Genomic DNA, 21,252 nt, shown 5'->3' on the forward strand with positions numbered 1-21,252 from the left:
GTATAGGCAATGCTGAATAAAACTAAAAGTGAAAAGCTTGAGTAGAAGTTGATTTGTTGAATGGATTCTTTGTGAGCTACACTGCTACATCAATAACTGACAATGTGCTAATTTTACGTATCATTACTGCGAGTGTCCATTGAAAACTTGTTTTACAATTTTTAGATCTTTGTGTCTCTACAATAAAAGAAGAAATCTTTATGAAAAGGCATAAATAAATCAATGAAAAATCCACGAAGCTCAAGAGGTAATGTGTACAACCAACAGAAATCTATATTTACAGGGGATTAGAAAAAAGGTGTTAGCAATTTCAACACATTAACATACAGGAAAGACAGATTATATGCACAACATAAATCTGAAATTTTTAGAACACAAACAAAAAGGTTTTGTTAAGAGCTTTCTTTGTTGATTGATAGTTATATTAAAATGGTATTCAATCTTCTTCAAATTGATTAACCAAAGAAAAAAGTAACAACCTGCGTAACTGAGGTTCCAATATGGGTACATTCCCGGTATGGCAGTTGCGTTATCAGTACTGCTTCGATCACCCCTTTGCATTTTTCAATGGACAAGCTTGAGTATATGTTGGTGATAAAAGCAAGGATGTGAAGAAAATTGAGGATAAAAGAGTTTCGACCAATTTCATGCTTCTGTTTTCCACAATGTACAAAATATAGGTCAATCTTGGCCAATAAAATCGAGGTTTAAAAAGTTAACTAACATAATTTTTCTAAAACCTGTATTATCAGCTCAATACATTCAATTTAAAGGCTATGAGCTTATGTTAGGACAAAAAAAAAGATAGAGGAGGTTATCACATAGTTTTCCGCTCGATAATTTCAATGAACAGGTTAGGAACCAAATATTGGCGAAGAAAAACATTAAAAGAGTCTACAAACCTCTTTTTCTATGCCTTAATTCATAAAGCCTCGTCTTTGTTATTGCAAGCCTCTCATACAGATACAATTGCACACATAGAAGTGTAGTCTGAAAGGCTACCTGCAGGGTTGAGACCAGTGTTTGCAGAGTTGAGACCTCCGAGCCCCAAGGCTGCCAATCCCGCCAATGGTCCTCCCCCCATCTTGGTAATCTGTAACAGTGACAAGTCATCCCCTCCCACCACGGTGCAAGCTACCCCCCAGCTGAGCAAGTCAAACCATTCCAACTTTGCGATTTTTCAAAAAGTTATTATTTCTACTGTAACTTTTTTTACAACTGGCGTTATATTTGAGGTAACCTAATAAAATTGATTCTTGTAGCTAAGGTTATGACACAAAATATTAAGTTGAAAGTTATTGTTTTGTTAAAAAAATAAAAGAACAATTATTCATCAATCTCTGTCCATGATTTGAAGATTGAGTTGTCCATAAATCAAGATCTTCATCGAGCTCTCGTCGCATTCAAGTGAGCTAGTTCAAATCTAAGACCAACGTCATCCACTACTAACTTACTTCGTCCTCTACTAAGCCGGTTCCCACCCCTATGTGATGATCAGTCTCGTTATAGTATACTAACGGAAAAAAGGAAGTTTTGTAAAAGAAAGTTGACGATCCTGCCAAGATTGAATCACATCTTACAAATAGGTTTCTGTATGAAGGGGTTAGTCAATCCCTGTTGATTGCGGTTGCCAGTTGACAGATATGTATGAATAAAAGTGTTTTGATGTAGAAAATTAGCATAAGTGGTTTAAGGAGTTGGCATAAGGTTACACGTTTGCTCAACAAGGCTGGCAGCAAGTGTGTTCATCCATTTTCATCGAGTGATGAAATTTGGGGAAACTTTGCTGACCGTACCAGTATTTCAGAACTCTAAGGCTGACCGTAGACATTGATAGTCTTATAGGGACTCCCCTATTAGTTCTACAATCTCTCTCGTTCAGTCACACCATGATCCGAATGCAAAGTTCCTAACTTTGGTTGTTGCATCACATGAGACTAATGAATGATAACAGTTGACATAAACCATGGAAATCATCGAGCATATGTTTTTCCAAACTCCCTTCCAAAAACTCAACTCCATTCATATTCATCAACCAGCAATGGTTTTCAATAGCGATTACGACTTGTTGACCACAGAAATCTTATCACAGAATGTAAATTTCAATGTGAACTTGGGATTGTAAATTTTCTTTCACAAAGTTTTCAAATATTACAAGGCTGATGGTTTAATAGGAGTAGCAACAACTGTCTAAATAGTAGAATATGAAGTAAGGAGAACATTTTTGGTCTCAGATTTGAACTAGGTAGCTTAGCTGTGACGCGAGCACGATGGAGACCTTACCCAGACAGCACGTGAGCTTGGACCAAACTTGGTTTTTACATATTTCCGAATTGGTATGACAAACTTGGAGTTTGGAACCCACTACAAATTTAAAACAGCTTTGGTTAAGTGAACTTGTGTGAATGAGCCAAAACTAAACTTGTTTTATTTACATATATAACCTGGTTGGCCAAGTCCACAATTTAAACACCTAACCAGACCCACGACAAGCTTGTTCATGTGAGTCTAAAGTGAGCAGTGCCATATGACAAAAGAATTTTCCCTCCACCCCTACCCAGAACGCTCCTAAAACAGGTTTTAGGAGCGTTCTGGGTTCTTTGTGTAAACAGGTTTCTTTGTGCTGAACCACCATTTTTGTTGGATTTAGACTTCCTCACTCTCAGTTGTCAGTTCTCACTTATCTAGTTCTGGTGTTGTGAGTTACTCGTTTCGTTACTAGTTGTGAGTTTTGATTATGGTTTTGATACCAAGACAAAGCAAAGAAGAATTAATTAAGGGATTCCTGTAAAGGTAAGATTTAAACTCCATTGATAAAAAATATACTTGTGTTGGTTAGTCTATGATGATATAAGTAAGCTAAGTTAAGCAAACAATTAATTTCATTGCATCAAGAACCCGTAGAATTTTGTTTATAGCCTAAACCTTTTGTGCTTTAACCTTTGACATACTCAGCGCTTCACTGAATCGACAACGTCACTCACTATACTATACTCTAATAGTCTACTGCTGAACTCAACAGAACAGTGCCAAAATTTGTGTTTAACCTTAACCATTATAGTCAATGCCTGAACCTAGTCTACGGATAAAAACAGGCCAAACCACTAGTTTACGTATAAAAGTAAAATAGTAAGAAATAAAAGTTTGATAACAATTTTAAAAACAAAGGTAAGTTAACAACCTGTGTTTGCAACACCAACAAATTCCAAATAATCAAATAATTATAATAACAAATAAAAATAATGAAAAATTATTTAAATGATAAATTTTAATAAACCAAATAATTCTAATGCAATTGTATTTTTTATAGATCTTCTGAAGCAGGCGGTGGAGTTGATGGGTTCAGAAAAGAAGTTGAAGGTCAAGTGGAAGATAGTGGGCATTGTATTTATTATATTAATAAATTGTCTTGAAATGTGAATGTCTTGCTTTCTAAACCTCATATATAACCAATATTTTTTCAAGATCACTCATAAAATAGGCTTCATTTTATCATAAATCTTTCTTGGTAAAAATTAATTATAAGAAAAAATGTGGGCTAGCAAATGAATGGTGTGAAACAGCTCATATGTTAAATAGGTATAAATTATATTACTATTACTATAGCATATAATAATAATAATAATAATAATTATTATTATTATCTCTGATCATGACAGTAATTGAAGTATATAAAACTTCGTACCAAATTCTGAGTGAGTCTATAGGTGTGAGCTTGTTTGCCCAAGTCTAAAATGTGCTAAAACCAATTCCAATATGAGTCTAGGCCAAGTCCAATATGAGTCTACTAAAAGCGGGCTTGGGTCTCCAAGTCCATAATGAGCCTGTTTAATTTATCAGTGTGAGCTTGTTTGCCCGAGTCTAAAATGTGCTAAAACCAATTCCAATGTGAGTCTAAGCCAAGTCCAATATGAGCCTACTAAAATTGGGCTTGGGTCTCCAAGTCCCGAACAAGTCCATAATGAGCCTGCTTAATCCACCAGACCCGTTTTGTATCCATCATTCCAAGCTTAGAGTGGGTTTGTGCCCATGAGTTCACTGTAGGTTTGGGGTTGGGACTTGGGTTGGACTTGGGGAGCCAAACCCATAACAAGTTGAACAACTGCCAACTTCGGTCTCTAAAACAAGTCAAAACCAAGCCTACAGACTTTGGTCCCTGAGTCTAAACCAGGCTTGGGAACTTGGGCCAATGGACTTGGAACAAGTTCCCAGCAAGCCCATTGTGCTGTTGGGGTAATAGACAACACTTTTTCATCAAAGGCTTGACATTGTGTATGTTTATTTTACCATTGATTAATTTAATACTGTAGTGTGATACTAGTCATAAAAAAGAGAATAATGAATTGTCAGTTAATTTTAATGTACATGTAACTGTGATTGGTTTGAAACTAATAAACATTTTTTTGAATAGGATTTTTTCACAAAATTGAAACAGTTCAAGATGAATAAAAGTGCATATCTATAATATTTGAATTCACTATTTAGATAGTTTTGAAGATCTATGACTATTGAAGTCTAATAATATGACATAGAATGAAAGAGACTTGTATTACAATTATCTTTGACCAGTGGAACATGATATTTAGAAAGAAACTCAAATCACCACATTTTCCATTTAGGATTTCTAAAAAAAATCCAGACAGATTGGATTGTCTATTCAATAAAACCGTTAGGTTCTGGTGAGTTTTCAATAAAAATATAAAACAAGGATACACATTTTAATAGCATATACTTTTGTAGAAATTTGCATTTTATGAAATTTTTTCTGCAATAAAACTTTAAGACTCAAATATATTTGGAAGATGCTGTGGTATATAACAAGTATGCATTTGGGCCATTTAAACTATTCAGGATTTTGTCAAACATTTTAATTTTAAGCTATGAATCAATCAACAATATCAAATTAAGTTTAAAAACAACAGAGGATTAAACATGGTGCTTTATTTATTGAATATGTATTAAAAGTAATGCATCAGTAGGTCTACCCTACATAACTATTCACTTAGTGTTTTGAACTAGAAACCAAACACAATTTTTATTATTAGAATATTTGTACCTGAAATTAGTATAAAAATTATTAATTAATAAAATTTGTCTATATCAGGGTAATTTAATTTAGAAATTTTAGAATTCACCATAGGAAACATGATTTATGATCACCCCTAAACTTAAACTTTCTAAGTTCAAACAACAGAGAAAAATTTATACCATTGTATACTTGCACACCTGGGGAGAGTTACATTTTTGTCTTTTCTCAAAAACATGTTAACAATATTCACAACAAATAACACATCTAAGGTAATATAGGTAACAATAAAGGATACAATCAACATCATATCTAGTCTTACATAGTATACAGTATTCTAAGACTAGATTAGTGTCTTAAATTAATAATATTTGAAAGCTTTATTTTGTAGAGCTGCTGCTGCCTCTTTAACTCAAATTTGTTATTAATGTTTGCTGACAACAACTGAATTCTGCAGATTGCAACATCCGTACACCTTCTTTCTATAATATTAGATACAATTTTAAATTGTAAGGTTTTGGGGTTTGCAATTTCATACTTTTTCAACCAACCTTTGCATCTTTGCAATCATTGCCGATACGGTTAATTTGTCTAAAAAACGTTCATAGTGTTCATGAAATTAGTGAGTAAGAAAATGCATGTAGTTTATCTTAGAAAGATAGTTTGCAAGAAAGTAGTTTTGTAAATGTTTTAATTACTAAAAATTCTTCAAAATTACATGAATTAAACATGACCAAAAACTTCATATTATTTACTCTCAGTGGCTCGAAGCTCCACTGCCTCATAAATCATATAGTTCATGTCAGTAAAGCTTTGAATGTTTACAAATACAAAAGGCATGTCATATCTAATGCCAAGAATAGCTGGGAAGTTTAAGATGTAAAACCAAAGAGTAGTATATTTTAATTTTGTGTGTTTGATAAATTTACAAATTTAGTATCAGGTAATGTGAAAATTTAATTTAATTGTGGAAATTTATACATATACTTAGCCCAATAAGTTTATTTGCATGTTTCATCAAATGCAACTGAAATTGTGAGATTTTCCAATTAACTATGTAAGAATTTTTATTTTGTATACAAAAAACTACATTAAAATAGTCCTAATAAAATATTTTATATCTACAGCAAGCAGGTTATGACGTGTAACATATTTTTTTTTAATTATTAAACTATTATTTTTGTTTTATTTTTATCAACACTTTTTAGATAAACTAGGCTGTACCCTACTTATTAAATTGAAATTTAACTTACCAAACCTGATAAAAAGGGTTTAAACTGTAAGAAATAGTAAAACAAAAATATAAACTATGCTAGGCTAGGGTTGGGGTCCCCAATACCCCGTACGACAAAGTCGCACCCCCCTCCAAAATGTGGGAATCAACAAAAAAGGGACATAAAAATTGGTGTGAAACAAATAAAATGAACAAAAAGTAAGATGAGGCTTCGCAAGCAGAGGAAAAAGCCATGCTTAAGAGACCCTCTAGACTAGCTACACTGATTGACAATTTGCTACAAAGATGCATTTCAGGCTTCCTGGTGGGGATAAGTGTTTTATGACCGAATCATAAAATGTGGGACTGAAATCAGTGATTGAAGTTCTGTAGTATTTATAACCAAAAAATATAGCACATAAAAAAGTTAAAATTGTCAAATTAAGTTTTCATTGAGCACCAATCATCAAGAACTAGTGATGGAACAAGTCAGTTAATTTTCAACTTGAGTCGAGTGAAAATGGCTCTTCCTCATGATTCCAAGTCAAACTATTAAATTTTGACTATACTCAAGTCAGCAAAAGAACGCAACTACTATAATTATCAGGCGAGTCATCTCACACGATAATAGGAATAAAAGGAATCAGTGGCTCATACACATAATCAATGGGTCAAGTCAATAACTTGAGTTACGTTACAGCGATTCCTACACACGGTTTGAAGTCAAACTCATTTGAGCCAGTTAATGACCAAACTCAACTTACTACTTAAGTTGGATACTCATTTGAGTAAGATATTTTACAAATAGAGTTGAGGAGCAAAGGTCCCAAATTGTGGTTAGAAGTTAGGTGACTTAAGCAAAAATATAGGTCAAGTGTGAATTGATTGAAGAGGAAAAAGAAAACTGAATGGTCAATGTCCCGCAAAGTTATTGACTGTGCATTTACGTAATTATTAACTATAACAACTTGTAGTGAAAACTCTTAAACCCAGATGAATAACTTGAATGCTGTAGTGCAATCATCTGCATTATTGTTTGATTGTTAAAAACCATGAAAATATACCCAAGAAAAGGGTTTGAATGAATTTATAATAATAAATTTTGACAAATGTCTGTTTGTCACTAAGACATTACCCATGCATCTTTGCAGCTAAAATTATAAATTACCCACAGCCAGTTCTTATAAAACTATTCTAAGATAAAATATAATATTTTAGATGAGCATGAGTATTGATGACTTACACAGTATGTGATTCATGAAATGATTCTTGTTGAAAATATTACCCTTAAGTACCCTTACAAAATATTACTTTTCATAACTTCATTTGTAAAAGTTGGTAAACATTAAATCCCTGTAATAGATATATACTTACCACTGTTGATAGGTATAACACCAAACATTAATCTATGGGTATATTTGAAAGCTATAACAAAAACTTGAGTTCCTCTAACTTTTTGAAATTTTTTCCTTTAGCTTATAGTAAGATCAATTAAGAATATTCCAAAGAACAAAGTTTAAACCATTTACAAGATTAATTCAGAGCACATATTTATAGATTGTTTCACATATACAAAAGAATGTCTTCAAATCTTAAAATCTTAAAAAAACACAAAGACAAAATACTAAAGTTCAGCTAGCTCTCTAAACACTATAAACCATTCACTCAAGCAGTTCAAATAAGCAACTATGTTAAGTTGTCTACAAAATAAGCATTTAAATGTATGTTGAATTTAAATTAGATTTTACACCCAAAAATTATGATTGGTAAAGAATATTTTTTTTTATGTATACGATTGAAAATGTGAACATAACAAAGAATTCATCAAATTTTAAGCTTGTACACAATAAAGAAAACTCTTGTAACAATTTAAATGTCACAAGTTATAAATTAGATTCCATTAAAAATTAAAAATTAAATATTTTCTTTTAAACTTTTGATGATTTTGGATCATTTGTAGGAGTATACTTTAAAGTGTAAATTTGATCCATCATCTTAAAAAGTGAGGAAAGAAGCACCTCTAATTTACTTGAGAACACTTGTTGCCAAAATATGGAGACAAGCAAATAAACACCATTTGATAAGATATGCAGTGAAATGTAGAACACATTTACTTTTTATTAATATATTCAAATGCCTCATTGTGCAGTTAATAGTTAAGTGTGTATTTTAGTAGGAAAACATCTTAACTCTCCCAATACTCTATTACTTAAAAACGTTCCCCTCATCAAAGAAAATTTAATATAAGTAAAAACAAAGCTGTTTTAACTCTAATCCGATTCTAAAATACAAAAGAAATTCCTTGTTATACTATATTTAAATTATACATTTTTAATATTAGGACTTTTCAACCAAAGTGCCCAGCCTCAAAAATGGCTACTTAAAAACCCACCCCTGTTTTCTTTCCTCACTCTTAAAATGGCTACAGTTTTAATTACCATCCAATTCAAAACAAAATTTGAATCTGAAATGTGATTTAATCAACTACAGACCTAGCGACTACTCAATCATGCGCTCGTTAATGAAACCAACTCTTAGGTAAAAAGCGTAAAGTAAGTTATCTAACGCTAGGCTTTCTTACTTCTCTTGTAAGCATTAGTTAGTAGTGTAAGCAAGAAGCATCTACTACTACTTGAGACACCAAGGAATGGAAACAGATGCTCTTATGTAAGCTACAGTCACTCCCTTGCTACTCACCGTTATTACAACTTATACTTGAGTAGAGTAGAATATACTCAAATATACTTGGGTAACGTTTCTCTGATTAAGATGTGTGAGACTTTCAAGTTTACTTCTTGTGTGTTTGTTACTATTAGATTTAGCCCGTACAAAATATAGAACACATATTGGAAATAGCTTTGATATGCATTGTTTGGATATTTAAATTAAATTTTCAAAGTTCTTTTGACCGTGATTTGTAAACTTTTTTAAATGAATAAGAACTCAAAATTAGGTTAAATTGGCATAAATAATCACAATCCACCATTGAGGGCCTGATTTATTATCAATCAAACTCGAAAGGACTTAATAGTGCAACATAAATCAATAACAAAGGTGTTTTCCCCCAACAAGTACTGACATAGAAACTACGGTATGATTTGATCAATTCTAAAGTTGAAGAAAAGATGCCCAAAACATGTATCAAACGTTTGAGTAGCCATGGAGTGAGAAATGAAGGAGGATCATAGACAAAGACAGAGAGAAAGACAGCAGTGACTAGGTGGTAGCACAGTTACCCAGAGTATTGGTACGATAAGTGATACAAACTCCATTGACAAATACTCATCTGTTGTATTATTTAAATACAAAAATATAAAAAAAACTGTTTATGCATGCAGAATCAAGAGAGGGCCGAAAGTGAATCATCATTTTGAAACTCTACGAGTTTAACCCAAGGCTTACATAATTTTGTGTGAATGAGGTTGCTATGTATTTTAAGTCCAAGTCATTAGGTCTACTTTGTTTGTATAAATTACCGCAAGTTCTAGGTAACCATGAGTGGTAGTGGTGGGGGGAGGGAGGGGGGTGCAACTTACTTCAACTGCTGCGGCCAGATGCTGCGGAGGCAGAGCGGCCTGCAAGTGTCCGTTCTTGAGCAGAGGGTCGCAGAGCCCCGCCGGGGGGTACAGGGGCCCCAGAGGAAGACAGGGGCTACTTACGTCCCCGTGTGCAGGTACTGCGTAGTTCCCTTGGATGGTATAAGCTTGACCTCCTGCGAGGATCACGGGTCCAGCAACCGGGGGCTTGGGGCGGTACGGAATGGTCGCACCCTTTGGTGGAGACTGCAAGAAGAAAATGTGAGAGTAAGTCTTTTACGAACCCTTAAAGAATTAAAATAGGTTTCATTACAAAAAAGTTTATTAGATCAAAAAGGATCATGTTTTCCTTTACTGGCGTTAAGTACCTAATTCAGCTTTATAAAACTATCTGTAATGCTAGAGTTACTATTGCTCTTAACGTTATGAAGTTGACAAATCCTCTCCACTGCAGGCTACTCACCCACTGACCGGCTTGGTGCTTGGACGCACACTAATACATCTCCTCACAATAAATAAATATTAATTTAAATTGACCTCCCTGTTTAGTTACCCGTAATCTATCAATATGTCCCTATTTTTAAATCAACTGTCTTGAAAGTACTAGTGTGCATTTTACTTATTCTTGTAACTTTATACTTTTCATGGATGAATTTTTTTGACTAAATGATTTTGACTTTGACTTTCGCATGAACAAAATTAGTTTAGTAGTAAAATAATGAATGAAACAAGTAAAAAAGTTAAAGAGTATTCTGCAGGTATCGATACTTTAGAGATAATTAGTTGCTGAGTATGTTATTTAAAATACACAATTCATGGACACTCCACACTCCAAGATGAACTTAAAAAGGAGTATACAAAGTTTCTACCTACCCTAGAGCGCAGAAAAACCTACCTTCAAAGGTCAGGCTTTTTTTCTTTTTTTTTTACAGAGGGACAGGGTTACAAGTTACCATGGGATTGGATCACAGCTAGAACAGCTTATTGTGCACCCTTGTTCACAGGTCCTCATTCTCCGTCAGGTCAGGTCTAGTGAAAGGGCTAAGTTATCAGTTAAATTACAACTTTGTGACAGACAGTGTTATTATGTGTCACTGCAATTTTTAGGCTGACTATTTAAATACCCCAGATTTTCCTTTCAGCCTCTCTTACCAAGCAGTCAAGGTTTTAAGAGAAAACTTTGTAAAATGACCTCAGTATGATGGAAACTGTCTCCTGACCTGTCTAACTGGGGACTGGCAAATGGTTTAAGGCGTGGGTCAGTCCTAGGTAGACAAAGGGTCAGGATACAGGTTCCACCACACCTACTATAGGAGGAGGTGGTTACCTCAAGCATGACACAACAAATGTGGAAGATGCATTGGGTTATAGCATCGCTAGTTCCCGTGATAGTGACAGCTCTTTCTGTGCTGTTCGGCAACATGTCAGAAGCCACCTGGATGCTGGCTCCAGTCACTTCTCGGATCTCCTTAATCTTGGAACCTCCTTTGCCAATCAGAGAGCCACACTGGGAGGCGGGAACAATCAGTCGCAGAGTGATCGGGGGTCGGGGGCCCCCTCCACCTCCCCCACCATTCTGCAACTCCTGGAACTAGAAAAAGGATAAATGACAAAGGAGAAATGAGAGAAGAAATTATTGCAAAGAATAGAATATTAGTTGGCAGCTAATTGAAATCAAAAAAGTTTTGCGTTGTGAACATGTTCATTTTACAGGAAAAAAATACTTTTCCCACAGTCACCCAACAAAGTTGGCTTCCTTATACTGTTTATAGTACAGAAAGCTGTTAATTGCTGCATATTTATACTTTGCCGTACGGTTTATACTTTGTCGTACGGTTTATACTTTGCCGCACATCAGGATTCCAACGAAACAACACAAAACAGCGTGGTTCTATTATGCACGTAATCCGTGTACGCTTGGAAATAGGTTGGCAACACTTCAAGATAATAATACTATGAGCAGCTGATTGACTATTATAACTACGATTTAACCTGTCATTTTGTGTTTATAGTTTCGGTATTTCTGAACTTTCTGGACTTTTCTTTCAAACGTTTTTAAAACATTCCTACGATCTTAATAAACAAGAAAATACCTTTAAAGTATTTTTTTTTTGGCGCGGAAACCACTTCAAATTACAAAAACACGCGGAACTATATTCTCAAAACGCGGAGCACATTTCTTGCCGAGGAAAAATAGCGGAGTGATACGGACCGCGGGTACTACTTTCTCTAGGGCGCCATTTGTGTTGCCAGCTGAACCTAAAAACGTGTTGTATAGTGTTTGAAAGACAAATTATTTATATGCTTTATAGTGACTGTAGGAAAAATATAATGTGTAACACGAGTGAAAAAGGCCTTTGCTGCACTCGAGATCTTTCCGCACGAGCCGCAGGCTCGTGCGTAAACATTGCTCTCGTGTGCAGCAAAGTGCCACTTTCACCACTAGTTACACAAATAACTATTGTGGGGTGTTTGCAGAGCACAGGGCTTAATATAATGGTTGGCTTGAAGAGGACTTTTTCACCTGAAGAAACTTTTCTGTAGAAAACATTTTTCAAACCGAGACCAATTTTTCAATTCAATAAACTGTTTCAGATCATATTTGCATCTGTAAGTGGTAAGTAAATTGTAGGATTAAAGTTTATTATGATAGCTTCGAACCTACAATAATGACTAATATATGAGTTTAAGTTAGCAGAAAAAGAGCAGCACTCCAAAGAAACAAGTATATCAATTGAATGAAATGAACTCATGGATCATGTTGATTTCATTTATTACATAGTGCATGTTAAATATGTATGTGGTATTGAAATTGCCAAAGAACCAATTGGGATTCCAATAGCATTCCACTGAAACATGTTTCAACCTGCTTATTTTAAACTGCTGACAAGGATTTTTTGTTCACAATAACTTCCAGAAGTTGTACAACAGTAAATGATATAAGACAATCAAACAGTGCTGCAAAATAGATTGAAATACAAAATTAACTATGTATACCTCCTCAAATTTCTTGCAGATGAGAGTAAACGCCTTAAAAATTGCATTTGTGTGTCCAGTAACTGTGACGATTCTCTCTGGGCATGATCCATCAGATATGTTTATTTTGGCTCCAGACTGAAACAAATAATAAAACAAATCAAATAGCTAGAAACAAAAACTAGTAAAGAAGGATCTTAACATCATATATCTTAAGTGCGGCTTCACAAAGCTATTTGCTCGCACATTTTCTTCATTGTTGACACACATCTTCAGCTTCAGTTCTATAAGAGATATTTCAACTTGGGTGATTTTTGCAGAAATTCTAAATTGCTCCCCAATATAGTTCAAATTTAATAAAATTTACCAAACAATGACTCTTGAAGTTTTTTATATTACAGATTTTTTTTCAAACTGTTAGTGACTACACAAGGTAGTTTTCCTTTTTATCCATACAAGAGCAAGTGGGTTCTTTTTAAGCTTGCATTTGCCCATATGTGCCTATGGTTGCTAGGGTGGAATCTAACTAGCGAAGCAAAGGGTGGTATGCAGTAAAGAATTAACTGCAGTGATACATTTGCATAAACTCAAAACATTTCTGTGGATTCATCATCTGTCGCGCTACCAACTGAGCCACCAAATCATCTATAATTTCTTGGCAGTTAGAGAAATGAATATGAGAATTTGTAGAAGACTATAAATGCTGGTGAACGTGCACATTTTGTTTACTAATGCTCAGATTCTTTTAAAATGTTCTTATATATTTAATTCAGGTGAGATTGTCACTGTCTTTAGGAAATGCAATTTTGCGTTTTAATCAATTGAACTAGTTGAATATGGATTTAAAATCACAAATTATTTTACAAAATTGTTCAGTATCACAATTAGAGCTTTGACCAATGTTGAAGCCCTTGGAATATTAGATCAAGGCTCCTAGTATTTTGTATATAGTTGTATAGGCGATATCTACAAAATTTATATTGTAATGTTTTATTTATATTTTATACAACAAACTGTACAGTTACTAGGAACTAGACCATACTGTTTTGAAAATCTTACCTCTTCCCGGAATCTTTTCACAATCTCTCCTTTCTTGCCGATAATGCTTCCAACTTCCTGAAATAGAAAACCAACTGTATTGTTTGTAAAAATACAGATACATGATCAAATCAGTGATGCTTAGCAGTATTGGAGTGCAATAAGAAATGGTGGGTTTTAGCTAATTCCCCATTAAGCTATTACCGTAGGTCTCATGGTAATTGGTAAGACCTAGGCCTACTTAACTTTTTTCGAAAATACCATCCGTTCAGATTCATATAATTATGCATTTTACGCATGATAACTTGCATAAACATCATTCGATTATGATGAAATTTGGTAAAAACATAAACCTACATGTATTCAAGCGAGTTTGTGAACCAGCATGATCGGACTAAGGGAACAACGTTTGTAGGATGAAACAAGGGTTTTCTCATTTTCGACCCCAAAACATAAAATTTTGCTATTTCTGTCCAAACCAGTTTATAGACCTTAGATACAAATAAATAAATTAGTACATCTAAAGCGTTATTGTACGCTAATGGTTACGGAGAAAATTCCAAAAAACCTAATACAAAATGCTCATGTTGTTCTTATGGAGAAGAAATAAACTGTTGTATTTGCTTTTTTTATATTTTGCTTTTTTGATATATTTTTATCAAATTTGGCAAATTTGTTAAATTTATACTAAGCTATTAACAATTCAGTAAAAACACATATTATCACACACCCTGTGGCGGGAAACCTAAGTACTCCTTAAAACTAACGTTATTTAAATAGAAAATGAATCTGTCAATTATGAGGGAATATTCTAGTGAAAATCCATTCAGATAAATAGAGATTTGCTTAGTCTGCAGGTACTGTATACTGTGGTGGGGGTATTCATGTGTGTTTGTTTGGAGATAGTTCATAAACTACAGAAACAACATGACTATTTTTTTTTTTTTTATTAGTGTAGATTATGAATCAGACTTACAGACAAACATGTTTATGACCTTAAAATTTGATATATGACCTGTAATTAAAATGTTGAGTTGGCGCTTTTGGAAATAAATCTAGATTAGCCTTCATGGTAAAAAACTGATAAACCACAATAGATTCATTTATACTATTTACATTTTGATCAAATTATTAATCTAATCTAATCCTGCTTAAGTACTTTAAGTACTAATCCAAAAATAATTTTGAAAGCTATAAGTTATACAATATAATTTTTTTTTATCAAAAGTACGTGAGTGACTGCAAAGCACTTAAGTATACTACTTCGGAGTAGTCAGCATTGGTTAGCATTAACAATAACAAGTAAATTACATTTCAAAAACTGTGATTGTTTTTAAATTTTTTGAACTCCGACTAAAGCTCAGCTGAGATAATCTTCCGAAACGCCAAGACGCAAAACATAATACACTAGGCCAGTCTCAGCCATCACTTCACTAGTTGAACAAAAATAGAAATTAGCGTAGCTGAATTAACTTTTGAGCGAGAGCCAAGGTAAAGCAGATGGCAATAATGAGAATGTGATACATGAAAAATCACAACACAACAATAGCCTGAAGCTTGTTAACAGATTTGGTCATCCTCATGTAAGCTATTGGATCTATTAATAACATAAGAAAACATCAATTTTATTTATCCATTCACTTTGTTTATATATACATGTGTGCACATATTAATTTGTAGCAAATCATAGATGACATACTTTTTTTAACAAAAGGAGCGTTAGGAACCATGATCTTGCAAAGCCAGTTTTTAAACACTTTTAAATTCTCACTGTGGGTTTTTTATTTACTTCTTATTTTTATTTCATGAACAAATATGTCAAAGAAAAGTGATAAATTTATTTGAAAAATTATCAATGTCACACTCGAAATAAAATAATTTACAACAAACACAATCATGAATTTGGCACACAACAACGATCTAGGACATTTTGTAAACCAAAGAAGTTTAAAAGTGAACAAAATTACAAATTGACCAATCGCAATTTCTAAGGATATCCGATTGATAAAGATTTATTCCCTATTTATTCAAAGACTTGTAAACACTATCATGATTTCATATCAACTCTACAAACCGTGTTCATCTAACTATCTCATTTCTCATTTTTATTACTTTTTTGTGTAACATTTTAAGTCAAATATGGTACTATTCAAATACATAATAAATGTGTAAACTTACATGTAAAGATTTTCAAAATTGGATAAATATTTTGCTCTGATAAAAGAATACAAGAAAGCAGAAGAACAATAGATAAGTTTTGTTCAGGCTACAGAGGAATAGACAAAAAGTAATACAGTTGTTTAGATCTTTCAAGACAATAATCAGAAATTAATTTCACAAAAGATCTAACTAAACTGTTATTTCAAAGATTAATTTTCATTTGTATTAAATGAAACATGTTTACCAGGGTCAACCAAAACTGCGAAAATAAACAAGAAATTATATAGCCTAATCAACTTATGTATAACACTAGATGGGGTCAACTAAAGTTATGAGATAATAAAATCAAAAAGTTACTAAATAACTGTTAGTAAATTTCACAAAACATGATACATGTAATATTTATTAAAATACCACGCTGTTTTATGTACTGGTATTCTAATACATTTGTTCCCCCTCATAAAAATGATTCCTATTCCTAATAATGTTTAGTTCTCTTGGCTGTACTTTCAAGACAAAATACAGATAGTCTTTAGCTTATAGAGGGAAGGAGATAATACATAAATGCACCAATTGCAAGTGCACTGTCCTGCCAGAACTAAATATAGCAGTGGGACAGGATAGTTGGCAAGTGATAGCAATCCTGACCATTCCAGTAAATGTTACTGTCAATAATAGTATCTTCTGACTAGTGTTAGACTGAGAGTTCTGACGTATATACAGTAATCTTGTGTATTAAGACAAGTGTTAGACTGAGAGTTCTGACATGTATAAAAAAATCTTGTGTATTGTGACAAGTATTATACTGAGAAGTATTAAACTGAGAATTCTGACACCAAACAATCTGGTGTATTGTGACAAGTATTAGACTGAGAGTTCTGACATGTACCAAACAATCTGGTGTATTGTGATAAGTATTAGACTGAGAGTTCTGACATATACCAAACAATCTGGTGTATTGTGACAAGTATTAGACTGAGAGTTCTGACATGTATCAAACAATCTGGTGTATTGTGACAAGTATTAGACTGAGAGTTCTGACATATACCAAACAATCTGGTGTATTGTGACAAGTATTAGACTGAGAGTTCTGACAGTATCAAACAATCTGGTGTATTGTGACAAGTATTAGACTGAGAGTTCTGACATGTATCAAACAATCTGGTGTATTGTGACAAGTATTAGACTGAGAGTTCTGACATATACCAAACAATCTGGTGTATTGTGACAAGTATTAGACTGAGAGTTCTGACATGTATCAAACAATCTGGTGTATTGTGACAAGTATTAAACTGAGAGTTCTGACATATACCAAACAATCTGGTGTATTGTGACAAGTATTAGACTGAGAGTTCTGACATGTAACTTATTGTGACAAGTATAAGACTGAGAGTTCTGACATATACCAAACAATCTGGTGTATTGTGACAAGTATTAGACTGAGAGTTCTGACATATACAAAACAATCTGGTGTATTGTGACAAGTATTAGAGTGAGAGTTTTGACATGTATCAAACAATCTGGTGTATTGTGACAAGTATTAGACTTTAGACTGAGAGTACTGACATGTATCAAACAATCTGGTGTATTGTGACAATTATTAGACTGAGAGTTCTGACATGTATCAAACAATCTGGTGTATTGTGGCAAGTATTAGAGTGAGAGTTTTGACATGTATCAAACAATCTGGTGTATTGTGACAAGTATTAGAGTGAGACTTTTGAGATATACAAATCAAACTATTTAAAATTGTATCATTATTTTAAATACAGCGATTAATAAGTTCAATATTATTGTTATTAGGGTAGAATAGAGAGACATGATCTGAGTAGCTTTAGTACTAATGAAGATCAGCTGTTTAATTAGGCAGAATAATGTATTTAAAACCCAATCATCAAGTATTGTTGGGACCAGTTTCAATCCATAAATAAGTTAGGCCTACTGACTTTTCTCATAATCAACCCGGTAACTTTATTGGTGTATTGTGTCAAGTGTCATAGTGAGTTTATGTTTTGACATAATATCAAACCAGCTGTTGTTTTTTTCTTGCTACCATTGTATGTGTAAAAGGAATACACAACCAGTAAAATGTTTAAAGAATTATTGTTTTTACAATAAAATATTTGAAAATTTCACTTTAAAAATATACAGGTATCCATAGTAATTTATTAGTTATTATAGCATTGCAAAAAATTAGCTAGTACTTATAGTTAGGCTACCTAAATAGATAGTTCCTATTTATTAACAGTAAACTTTTCTTGATAATCAAGTAATGATAATTGAATTCAAATGGAAATGTTACACATAATTAAAACATAATTTCGTAATAGTTTATGATAAATTCTATGTTTTATATGAATGATCTCTAACAGATAGTGCACAATGTTTTAACAATCGACATTGTTAGCCAACTCATCTGCTAGTACCAGTTAAGAAAAACGCGGTAGCATAAATTAGGTATTAAACATTCCTACTACATATGAATGATATTCATAATATGTGGAGACAAGTGAATCCCCCCCCACAAAGGGAAGCCCCTGACTACAGTATAGTACGTAACTAGAGCTGGCAGCCTAATGCAATAATCCCGTCACTTACAGGGTTTCACGGCAATGTTTACTGGTCCATGCATACCTACACGTGTCTAATTTTTTTGTTTTATATGGACAATATTTTACCATGTAGCATTGTTTGATTAGTTTGTAAAATTTAAGGGGAATGACCAACAGCCCTTTTGGATTTATGAAAATTGTGAGGATTGGGAGTGTAGAGAATTGACAGGAAAGTTTTGCTTCTGTAATTTATGTTTGGAGTTATGACCCCTGATCTGTTGTTATATATTAAATAGGTTGTGCTGCACGTGTATAGTTCTATCAAACCATTGAACTAGCATGAAATAAAATAAAAGGTACGGTATTAATTGAGGTAAATAATATAAACCGAAAAAAATCTATACGAGTTTTATTTTAGGTAGCTGTGAATTTTACATGAGTCGTTATTTAATATCCCATATAAAATATTAAATCCACCCTGTACGTGTTATAGGGTAAATTGAATTTAAGAGCTGATGAGAATCTTAAGTGGGAGGACAAAACTAGAATCGACCCGAAATAAACCAAAAGAGTCTCTTGGTTATTAATAGAATAAAAGCATTGCTGTATCCATAAAAAATAAATCTCTCTTTAAATTTAAAAACATCAAAACTAACAAAACTGGAACAGACTGACCTAGAACTGGAGCCAAGGGAAAACAAACAAAACATCAAAAATAAGTCGACCTTCCTAGTCGTAGCATTCAACTGATAAAAATACCTAAATCATCCCTGACTGGGTTAGATAAAAGTTACCAGACGATCTCCGACCATTAATTCTTCAGAAGTTTCGGAGAGCTAGGATTGGCAGAGTTTTAGCACAGCTGTTGTCAACTTTGTAATTGGCATTGAGGGGGGACAGGGGGGTCTCTTGAAGTGACAAGACGAATCCACACCACTCCGGCGAGTCGGACCACTTGGCACGGATTGAGTTTGAAATATCATTAGCCAACATGATTGGCGCCACGGATGCAAACTGCATCAATTAATGTGTTAATTTATTTAGTTTCCGAAGTTTGTCGATGTTTATTTATTAAATAAATTTGTCGATCTAAACTTGTGAGCATTGACTCTTACCTTAACTAAGTTATACTCTGAAAAAGTTCCCAAATAGTAGTTTTTAAAACCATAAATAAAAGAATTTCTATACTAAAAAGTAAATTTAAAGCGATTTCGCTGATGTGCAAATTTAAAGTTTAAATGTGCAAATATTTAGAGAGGTTTGTTTAATAAATTGCATTCAATGCGTTCTTAATTAATAAATGCCTTGGTTAAACATGTACTTTGATTTTAGCGAATTTCCCTATAGGGAAGTAGCTATTACCGTAGGTGGCACGGTAAAACCTAGGCCCGGGACCGATTTAATTTTTCATTTTGATGTCCCCAGAGGCCAAAAACACCATTCGTTCAAATTTTTATATATATGTATATATAGATAATAATGGATAATGTATATATAGATTTATATATATATGTGTCCGTGAACGCGATAACTTGAGTAATTTGTGTCCGATTTTGATGAAATTTGGTTTAAAGATGTAAGGCGAGATAAACTTGAATGAGTTCGCGAACCAGCATGATCGGACAATGGGAACGGGGTTTCCTGGTGGGTTTTATGGGGTAAAAATTGGTTTTTCTCATTTTTGACCCCCAAAACACAAAATTTCCCAATTTATCTCTTGACCATATTAAAGAGCTTAAAAACAAATAATTTAGTATATCAAAGTGTTTTTGTACGGTTATTGGTAACGGAAAAAATTTAAAAAAATGTAAATTAAAAATTCCCATGTTATTCTTATGGAGAATATTGAAAATGTTGTAGTTTGTTTGTTTATGGATATATTTTGATCAAACTAGGCAAATTTATTTATTTTATACTAAGCTATTAATATTTTACTAAAACACGCTTTATTAGTTTCAGTTTCCTTTTGGCAGCAAACCTAGGTACTCGTTAAACCTAAATAGATTCAATTGAAAATCATTCAGAGAAATGGAAATTCGCTTAGTCGGCAGGTTTGCTGCGGCGGGGGTATTTATAACAATATAAGTGTTCTCTAGGCAGCACATATATCTAACGTCAATTATTAGTATTGGCAGTCACCATTGACTCATAGCCAAATCTGGCAATGCAAAAGTGTCACCCCTTTTTAGGTCAACTAAATTTTACTAATAATTAGGCTACATAGATTGTATATGGTGATAGTAAAAATTTAAAGAGAAAAAATTCACGATTTACTTGCGAAAATACAAACTCAATGCGTTATTTTAGCGAATTTCCCTATAGGGAAGTAGCTATTACCGTAGGTCTCATGGTAAGACTTAGGCCCGGGACCGATTTACTTTTTCATTTTAATGTCCCCAGAGGCCAAAAACACCATTCGTTCAAATTTTTATATATGTATATATATATATATAGGTATATATATATATATATATAGATTTATATATATATATATGTGTCCGTGAACACGATAACTTGAGTAATTTTTATCCGATTTTGATGAAATTTGGTTTGAAGGTGTAAGGCGGGATAAACTTGAATGAGTTCGCGATCCAGCATGATCGGACCATGGGAACAGGGTTTTATGGGGGGTTTTATGGGGTAAAAATTGGTTTTTCTCACTTTTTACCCTCAAAACACAAAATTTCCCAATTTTTCTCTAAACCTTCTTAAAGAGCTTAAAAAAACAAACAATTCAGTATATCAAAGTGT

The 21,252-nt window shown here is 33.3% G+C and overlaps 1 protein-coding gene across 11 annotated transcripts in view; it reads right to left on the minus strand.

The window, feature by feature from the left end:
- LOC128997759 (poly(rC)-binding protein 3-like) overlaps positions 1 to 21,252 on the minus strand; it is a 167,884-nt gene that overhangs the window by 8,548 nt on the left and 138,084 nt on the right. For 5 of the 11 annotated variants that reach the window (XM_054423424.1, XM_054423425.1, XM_054423427.1 and 2 more), the window contains 5 exons: positions 13,811 to 13,867; positions 12,773 to 12,889; positions 11,103 to 11,366; positions 9,776 to 10,021; positions 1,003 to 1,093 (listed from right to left, as the gene is read on the minus strand). In XM_054423424.1, coding sequence (XP_054279399.1) covers positions 1,003 to 1,093; positions 9,776 to 10,021; positions 11,103 to 11,366; positions 12,773 to 12,889; positions 13,811 to 13,867 — 775 coding nt within the window. The remainder of the gene's footprint in view (positions 1 to 1,002; positions 1,094 to 9,775; positions 10,022 to 11,102; positions 11,367 to 12,772; positions 12,890 to 13,810; positions 13,868 to 21,252) is intronic. The other 6 variants (XM_054423433.1, XM_054423434.1, XM_054423432.1 and 3 more) reach the window with 3 other exon arrangements.

This window comes from Macrosteles quadrilineatus, unplaced genomic scaffold (genome assembly GCF_028750875.1).
Source record: "Macrosteles quadrilineatus isolate MER2022 unplaced genomic scaffold, UCM_ALF_1.0 Scaffold_7__1_contigs__length_78375512, whole genome shotgun sequence".
NCBI lineage: Eukaryota > Metazoa > Arthropoda > Insecta > Hemiptera > Cicadellidae > Macrosteles > Macrosteles quadrilineatus.